Source organism: Centrocercus urophasianus, unplaced genomic scaffold (genome assembly GCF_019232065.1).
Source record: "Centrocercus urophasianus isolate 14NV4802_14NV808 unplaced genomic scaffold, USGS_Curo_1.0 seq_10, whole genome shotgun sequence".
Lineage (NCBI taxonomy): Eukaryota > Metazoa > Chordata > Aves > Galliformes > Phasianidae > Centrocercus > Centrocercus urophasianus.
In genome coordinates this window covers 27,174,357-27,183,838 of record NW_024884142.1, presented here as the reverse complement: position 1 = coordinate 27,183,838, position 9,482 = coordinate 27,174,357, and the positions used below count along the sequence as shown (strand labels likewise).

At 45.7% G+C, this 9,482-nt stretch overlaps 1 protein-coding gene across 6 annotated transcripts in view; it reads left to right on the top strand.

Moving 5' to 3' along the window:
* The first annotated feature begins 5,544 nt into the window (after positions 1-5,544).
* The window catches only part of SNAP91 (synaptosome associated protein 91), a 71,052-nt gene continuing 67,114 nt past the window's right edge, over positions 5,545-9,482 (top strand). For all 6 annotated transcript variants that reach the window (XM_042815329.1, XM_042815336.1, XM_042815321.1 and 3 more), the window contains exons 1-2: positions 5,545-5,591; positions 5,986-6,145. In XM_042815329.1, the coding sequence (XP_042671263.1) occupies positions 6,016-6,145 (130 nt within the window). In that variant the 5' untranslated portion in view covers positions 5,545-5,591; positions 5,986-6,015. The remainder of the gene's footprint in view (positions 5,592-5,985; positions 6,146-9,482) is intronic.

Below are 9,482 nucleotides of genomic sequence, written 5' to 3'. Positions count from 1 at the left end.
GCTGGCTTTGATGGTGTCTGTGAGAAAGGATGCAAACAGGAAGAAGAGCTGGAGAGAAGTAAAAGGGTGGGAGACAAAAAGGGCATCATGCATCTGAATGCCACCTCAGCTGCTCCTCATCCAGGCTTTCAGCCACTTGCATCACTTCTGCTCCATGCAAGGTACAGCAGTTTAGAGCTGGCATTGGGTGGTCAGATGGAAGCCAGACAAGTGATAGTGAAGCATACTGACTGCTGTACACAATGGCCAAAATACAACCACAATTTCACCAATACACAAGTATTACAGTTATAAATAAATACAAAAGTAGTTCACCACTGGCAGAAAAATGGTGATGCTTTATTAGTCTCAATAACAAAATAATGCTCCTTTACCCAAAGAGCAGAAGAGCAGAACTATTTTTGCTTGAATATGAAAACTTACTGCTCCCATAGCCAAGGTAGTTCAAAAGTCTGTTCTCAGTTCCATGGATCACCATTTCTTGTTAAATATGGTATACAGAGAAATGAAATTTGAATTTTATTTCAGGCAGCATCCTTCCCTCCTTGAGGAAATGATGCAGCTTTGATCAATTTCTTCAGTGTCATTTTGTGTTCATAGACGGGGATTGTCAATTAGTCATTGAGTAATAAATTTTACAAGTCAGTTAGTAGGAAATTATCTGTTTCTCTATATTACTGCAAATCTGTCTCACGCTAATATCTGTGAAGCCTCGCATGACTTACCTAAATTATCTGACAGATGTTCCCCTTCCCACTATCGACAGCTTCAATGGAATATTAAATATTTGTATTTAAGCTGACCTGCGGACTTCCTTATTCCTTAAACTATTTCTCACAGCTGTCTAATATAAATACAAAGCTGTCATCTCTAATGAATATATTAAAATACACACTGCAAACTGAAGCAGAAAGCTAGGTAATTTTTTGGTACATAGTTTCATTTAAATAAATATGTGGAATAAGACAAATGCTCAAAAGAAAGGGAAAATTGTAAAAAAAGAAAGTATTTTAAGCCTAGTCTGAGTATGTTGCATGGAAGAGCAATCTACTTCTTAACTTCGGATTTGGAGGAGCTACAGAGAATAAGACATTAAACAAGGGAGATAATAGTGAAAAGTTTTATGGATATTGACTTTCATGATTACTGGACTTTTCTGTCCCACTTCTGTATCTGTGTATCTCTTCTATTTCTGATCTATTGAAGTGTTTGCTGTTATTAGGCCTGACCCAAAAGTTACTCCAGTGGAAGAAACAGTCCTTGCAATGTGGATGATGATGTCCATTAACTCATCAGACCAGTAGGGACCTTTAAGATAAACAAATTTTAAGGTAGTTCCTGTGGAAACCAGCATACTGAATAAAATTGATATTCATGCACAGGAGAAATAATTCACTTTTAATGAACTGTCTACTTTGGCTGCATGAACATATCCAGGCTGCCCCCTTCTTGGGGCATCGTACTGACTGGAAAACTGGCAACTTGCTTTAATTTGTCATTGGCACTTATTGCCATAGTAACCAAAAGAATTACTGGGACAGCTGCCCTGATGAGGGGAGCTACAAAGTCTGAGTGAATTTTCATGGACAGAAACTGCACAAGACCAGAAGATAAGCTTACCCTGAGAAGCAAAGCATAGGAACTCCTGGATATTTCATACTTTGGCATTTATTGGTCCTGGTGTTTTGCAACTCCTGCTGCAAGTAGCAGGACAGAAGGATGCACTTTCTTTGTCAAGTCCTTTCCTTCTCCTTACCACAGCTACATGGATTTTATAGGTTCACTGCTGTCTCAGTGGTGACAGCCAGCCTCTCCAGGAACTCTGTTTCTACCACTCACCATAAGAGCAGCAGCAAAGCAGTGGCACTGGGTATCCTGCTGGCTTAGACGTCACCAGGATGGAGCCTGAGCCAGCCTGACCAACTGCCTACATGCAAAAGCAGGAGGAAAAAGCACCAGCGCTGGCTAGAGAACTGGATGGCCCAAGAGGAGAAAGCTGGAAATGGATCAGATGGGAAACAAAAAATAATGCAGAAACAGAATTACAGAATCAGCTAGGTTGTAGAAGACTATCAAGATCATCAAGTCCAACCATCAGCCTGACCTACTAAGTCCTATTATCAAACCACATAACTTAGCAACACAGACACATCTCTCTAATGTTTCCTGAAGAAAGGACATCATCATTGCCCTGGGCTGCCCATTCTAGTGCATGACCAACCCCTCCGTGAAGAAATTCTTCCTGGTAGCAAACCTAAAGCTCCTCTAGCACAACCTGTGGATGTTTCCTCCCATTCTATCATTTGTCACGGGAGAAAAGAGACTGACACCTTCATATTGCAACCTCCTTTCAGGTAGTTGTAAAGATCAATGAGATCTCCCCTCAGCCTCCCCTTTTCCAGACCAAGCAGCCTCAGTCCCCTTGATCACTCCTCATAACTCGTTTCCCAGTCCTTTCACCAGCTTAGTTGTTCTTTCCTGCAAATACTCAAACAGCTCAATATTCTTGTAGTGAGAGGCCAAAATTGAACATAACATTTGAGGATATGTGTTAAGAAAACTGTAACTTAAAATGTACTAAACAATGAAAATCCAACATGCTTTGCATCACTTGAGACATAGGCATCTCTGTTTTATAATCCAGTTTTCAGGTGAGTTGAATCAGCCTTTAGACATGCATGCTTCTCTTCCTGTAGGCGCTTGAAGGTAAGATTAACACAGATCAACATTTTTTTTTTCTTATTTCAAGATCTGGTAAGAATTAGTTTTGAGCATTTATCTCAGCTTTGTAGTCATTGGTGTATCTTCTCTGTCAGAATCTTCACTATGAGGCCAAAAGCGCAGCTACAAGGAGCCAAGAAATAGAACACCATTCTGGGTTATTCTAAACAGCAAGAACACTTCCCCACTGCCTGCATCGCCCTCAGCCAGACCTCCTGGTGCACCCCATCAGCCACAGAACCAGCTCACCTTGGGACTTCAGGACTGCCTAGAACAACCTCAGCAAATGTTAACACCAATCCCAGACCTGTTCAGGCTCAGACAGCTCCATCCATTGTCTTTCCTTATTCAGGATGGTTCCTATTTCCTAAATGGATTGCACCACAAACTTGAACTCTTGTTTTCTGATTATTGGTGTGGTTTTCTTGTTGTTGTTTTGGGAAGTGAGGGGTTGACTGATCGATTTGATTTCTATTTGTTTGGGGGGAGGTGCTTTAAAATCCAAAGGCAATGCAGCTCCAGCAGGTCATATCATTTTACTTTGAATTTTAGCAACAATGATGTCCTCTTCATGCCCCACTCTCTTAAAGCATCTTAACTTTTTATAAATATCACCATAAACCAAAAATTCAGGCAGCATGCTTACTGAGAAGATTTCTTTGAAACATTGCTTTCACCTGTTGGCATTGAGTGATCCTGTTTTTGTTCAACAAAATCTTTGTATGCCATGGTCACCAGAAATCCACGTGCTGACCTCACGTAGAGGAAAAGAAGAGCCTCATGCACAGTACTGCTGACCAAATGTGATACGGATGTAAATAAGATATATTTTCAGAGTGGTTTGTATTCATGATACTGATTATTTGTTGCTGAATATGCAAGTAATGGGAGATAATTTAATTTAATATTAAAAAAAAAATGCTTCTGTACTGATGCCTTTATGAAACCTTGCAAATTGTTCTTTTTGCATACTCCAGTTCTTAACGCAGCAAATCGCCAGATTATCATACAAATTTTGGATGATTTCATCATTTCTTTCTTTTAAACTCAGTTTGCAAAATATACATTTAAGTCAATAGCATTAATTTGTAATATCTTTTGCTTAAACATTTTGACAGTGTGAAAATATAAAAAGAGGTGAGTATGAGCAGCCGTGGTTCTGGTGACACAGCCATGATTTCTCAGTGACTGAACCTGCTGTTAGTGATACGGGTCGGTTCAGAAAGAGTCATGGCTGTTACATTAAGCCTGGCTCAGGATATGCACAATGGACATTAAAAACAAGTTACACCACTAATTAAATACCTTCTCTATTATAAAAGTTGAACACTGTGTCTACAGACACCCACTGTTTGTGAGATTCTCATACACGAGGGTCAAATTCTCAAATATGAGAACATTCAAAGTTTGCAAGTTCCTAACACTTCTTATTGACATATGTGACATATATTTTCAAATTAAATTCAAACACTGTGCAGGAGAAAACATTTCAGTCTTGCAATTTGAAAGAATCAATGCACTCTGCAAAAGGAAGGCTGTTTGACTCATACTGAGAGCTGGAGGGGCTGAGCATCTTTTTTCAGGGCACACAAACACCACCTGAAGTGTTCTGTTATTATTATTATTATTTTTTTCAGAAGCGATTTCCCATAGAAACAGGAACTGGAACTTTGGAGCATTGCTGCAATAAGCTTTCAGGCTACCTACAACTTAAAAAACTCTGGGTGGTTACATTAAAAAAAAAAAGCAGTAGTGAAAAAGCTGCTGTTTCATACTGTCATGGAACACAGTCCCCAGGCAGCACTGTGCTCTTGGTGCAATGAATGGAAATGGTGCAGTGTGTCTGCATACAACACGACCCAGCCATCGTCTCCTATGCAGGGATCTTCAGTGCCGGCTGTGCACATTGCTGTATTCGGGTAATTAACAACACACATCGTCTTCTTAAATTTGCTCCGACAGCAGCTCAATGTAATTGCTACCAGCACCATCCCGTTTAGACCCCACCCACCGTAATCACTTTACTCCAGAACTAAGTTCAGACAATTTATGCTATTCCATGTGCACCACGTTTCCGAAGGCTCCGCACATTGCTCGGTTGGGCTTCAACCACACAACCTCCCCGAGCTGCTGCTGCTGGTGGCAACGCGCTCTGCCCAGCGCAACAACCGCGGTCCTTAGGATATCTTCAGTAACAGAGAATCTTTCCGGGGCCGCTGACAGCTTTAGGCAGTAATTAAAGCCCAGTTTGCACGCAGTTTGGGGATGTCTCAGTGAATCATTTCGAAGCTTAACCACGGGACCGTACCGCAGACAGAGGAAGAAGCATCGGCGGCTCCTGCTGTCTTCCCCATTTGCACAAGGTGCTGTGCGTTCTTTATTCTTCCGGCGCTGCTCTATTTAGTTACGCTTTTATTTTTATCATTATTATTTTTTTCGCTGGAAACCCGCAGCCCCCCGGCACTCTCTAGGCGTCACCTTTAAGGGGCGCGGCGGGGCGGGGGGCTCCCCGGGCGGCACCGAGCGGCCCGACCCGGCTCAGCACGGCTCAGCACGGTCCGCCTCAACCCCGCGTCACCTGACCGCGCCGGGCCACCGACCTGCAGCGGGCGTGCGGGCCGGCTGCGTTCCGCCCTCTGCACCGGGCTGGGGGCGGCGCTGCTGCGGCAGTCGCGCGGGGATTAGGCTGCGGGAGGATTAGGCTGGAAATAGCAGCGGCGGCTCCCGGCCGTGCACGCCCAGCGCATCCCGGCGGCGGCGGCGGCGGCGGCGGGAGGAGGGGGCAGCCCGCCCCGCACCTGGGGCTATCGGGGCCGGGGGGGGCTCTGGGCGGCGGCGGCCGGAGGACGGAGGGAAGGACGCGTTGACAGGTCGGTGCCGACTCTGCCTGATCCACCCCCCAGGCGCTGATGGCGGCCCTTTCCCGGGGCGGGGGGAGCGGGCAGGCCGGGGAGGCGGCGAGGGGCAGGACGCGGGCAGGTGATGTGGGGGTGAGCTTTCCTCCTCCCCCCCGCTCCCCCACCACCCCGGCCCTCATTCGCGGTTTGTGCCGTCTCCCTCTATTCTCCTTATTTTTTTCCCTATCCCCGCAGTGTCTGAAATCGCCCTTTTTTTGCCCCAGGCAGCCGCTCTGGAATTGTCTGGCGAGGCGAACGCTCGCGCAGCAGGGCGGGGGGGCCGGAGGAGCCCTGTGCGGCGGCCCCCGCCTCCCCACGGCCCGCAGCCCGCGAGCCCCTTCCCCTCGCGTGTTTTCTGCCTCTGCAGAGCAGGCAGCGGCACGAACGGCAACCGAAGATGTCGGGTCAGACGCTGACAGATCGCATCGCAGCTGCTCAGTACAGCGTTACGGGATCGGCCGTAGCCAGAGCCGTCTGCAAAGCCACCACGCATGAAGTGATGGGGCCCAAGAAGAAGCACCTGGACTGTAAGCATCCCTTTTGTATCCGCAGTGAAACACGGGGCTGAGCTTGCGGCCCTCTGGGATGTGGCTTTGGGCGTTCTGGCTTGCTACTGTAATCCAGCTCGTGAGTGGAAAGGGCTGTGAGAAATCTCCAGGAGACGATGAGTTATTATTGCATTTCTTCTCGTATTGCATAATACCACTCTTTCAGCCATTTTTTTCCTCTTGACCTCTTGCTTTGCGCTGCCTTTCTAGATGAAAAGCGTGCCTCACAGAGCACAGCCCCAGCCTGGGAAGGGGGTCGTGCACATGGCAGGATGGCACCTGCCTGCCACTGCCTCCCCCTGCCCTGGTGGGGCCCAGCAGGAACAAATAAGTGCTTTGCCAGGAGCATGGCCTCTCCATAGAGGCCTTCTGAAGAGGTTAGGTGACGGCATAGTGGTCAGCAGTATGCTGTGGATTGGAATGGCTTTTGGAGAGGGTAAGGGCAGGTGCTGAGGTCTTAGACATCTGATAGCAGCTTTGTGGTCTGCCTGGTGGTTTCTGTCATGTTTTATTGAGGATGGCTTGAGGCTTTGTTTCAGAGATTTATTGTCTGTTCTGGACTTGCTGTAGCTGGTTAATGCATGAAACAAGGTTGAAGTCAAAACGTTTCTTAAAAGGCAATAAGCTTGTAATGCTTTGTCTTGACAATTCCTTCTTTTCAACCCACTCAACTGTCAGGCCCTTCTTGGAGACACCAAGGAGTTAGGATGGTGAAGGTGCTTAATTGTATGATGATAATTGGCATTGTTCACCATAGAAACTGTCCAGCTTTGGTTGCAATCAATAGCAGGTTTTAATGATGCCTGAAAGTAAGTGCTTTTTCTTTTTTTCTTCTTCTTTTTTTTTCTAATGCTTGAAACATATGGTAAAAAACACTCAGAAGAGAAGGTTAGTTGAGTATTGTATCAAGAAGTCTCTTGGCTATTTCCATTATCAAGTAATGCTGGTGCAGGTGCATGCAAACACAGTTCTGATGATACTATATTTCTTCACAGGTGGTAGTATTACTTCTGGAAAATAATTACAGATTTTGGTGCTAATGATTTCATGGCTAGCCGTTCAGATGGAACACAGCATGTCAGCCTTCAGCCATGTCCAGTGCTCTGTGTGTATGGCAAAGAGATGCTGAGTGTACTCTCTGCATGTTTGTTGATGAGACCAAGCTGAATGGCATAATTGACCCAATAGAAGGAAGGGATGACATCCAGAGAGACCTGGACATGCTCAAAAAGTAGGCACACAGGAATCTAAAGAGGTTCAAAAAGGCCAAGTGCAAGGTGTTGCGTTTAAGTTGAGGCAATCCAGATATATATATATAGGTCAGTAGAAGAATTCATTGAGAGCAGCCCTGTGGAGAAGGACTTGGGGATTCTGATGGACTAGAAGCTGAGCATGAGCCAGCAGTGTGCCGTTGCAGAAGCCCAGAAAGCCAATTATATCCTGGGCTGCATCAAAAGAGGGATGATCAACATGAAGAGGGAAGGAGTTGTCTCCCTCTACTCTGCCCTCATGAGGCTCCATCTCGAGTACTGAGTCCAAGCCTGGGACCCCCAGTACAGGAATGATGTGGAGCTGCTGAAGCTGGTCCAGAGGAGGGCCACAAAGATGTTCAGAGGACTGGAGCACCCTTCCTATAAAGAAAGATTGAGAGAGTTGGGCTTGTTCAGCTTGGAGAAGGCTTTGGGGAGACCTCACTGCAGCCTTCTTGTACTTAGAGGGAGCTTACAAGCAGGAGGGAGTCTGGCTATTTGTATGGTCTGATAGTATGGGACAAAGGGGAATGGCTTTAAAACATAAGAGGGGAGATTCCGGTTAGATATTAGGGACAAAGTTTTTACTCAGAGGGTGGTGCCAGAGGGAGCTGGCATGGCTGCTCAAAGAAGCTGTGGTTGCCCCAACCCTGGAGGCATTCAAGACCAGGTTGGATGGAGCCCTGAGCAGCCTAATGTGGTGGGGGGAAGCCCTGCCCATGACAGGGATTTGGAACTAGATGAACTTTAAGGTCCCTCCAACCTAAGCCATTCTGTGGTTCTGATTTATCACCATTGACTGAAAACTGACTTAAGCATAAACTGTTGTTAACATAGATCTGCTGTCTTAATGTCATGTAATCTCCCTTGTTTTCTTGTAAGTTAGTAAAACATCTTCTGATGAGTGTGGATAATCCACAGACTATAAATTTCTTGGTTATTGATATCGCCTATGTTGATGTTTGGTAGCTGTCGACACTTCTCAATCTGTAGGCTGTGTATGGCCAGTCCTACTGTGTCTGTTACTAGAAGCTTCAGCTTTAAAACGGAAAAAGAAAAAAGCTTGGCTCTTGTATAATTAAAACCATGCTGTGTCTATGCAATATTAATGTGTATATATTCTACACACATGTGCATGCACACATCTGTAGAGAAGCGAAAGAGCTATATGGAATAGGTAGGATTGAAGTGAGAAGTGTGGTAGAAACAATTTACCAGTGCTGTAATGAGGTCTGGAAAAGAGTTGTGCTTGGATATTGATGCTAGTATTATTACTTCGGGAATGAGACTGGGGGAGACTGAAGCCTGCAGGCTTCCCTGCCATTTCCTGCCCACCTACATGTGAGATACCCATGAGGAGGGGGGGGAATCACTTCCTGGGAAGAAGTCCTTGTTCGTTTTATCTTCTGTTTTCTAGGCCGTGTGTATTAGTTGAGCATTTAACTATCTGGGATCATTAAAGACAGAATCTTATCAGTGGGAGATGCACACATTCAAAATTGCGGGCTATAAATGAAAATCAGGTTCATATTTTAGAAGATAAAGTATTCTCAGACTCTTAAACCTGAGACATCTCCTCAGCACCGTGAATTGTCAAGCAGCTCCTTGAACTCTGGCGTGTGCCTTGTGAGCAAGTGTCAGGATGGGTCTGGTGCTGTAATGAGAACCAGAGGCCCATCCCCTGCCTGCGTGCAGGAAACGCTGCGGGTGGGGGCTGTGCTCTAAGTTGCATGGCTGGCTGCATTGCTGATGGATAAGTAGCACAGGAGGGCCAGGGAAAGGAAATGGAAGGCAAAACTTATCTTACATTCTCAATTGAGGTGTGAAGGATTTTGACAGTGAGGGCTGTAGGTACTAGAGACGATATGTGAGGTGATTGGAACAGTGTATTATTAAAAGCTGTAATTCTACTATCAGCACAGTGGTTCTGCATCCTTAAGGATCTCTGTAATTGTGTTTAGTGTCTTGGGTTGTGTGACATGACACCTGGCTGCTACCTGCCAGTGTCCTGCTTAGCAGTTGGGCTTTGTAAATGAAGTGGAAAGGTCAACCATTGAACACGAGTC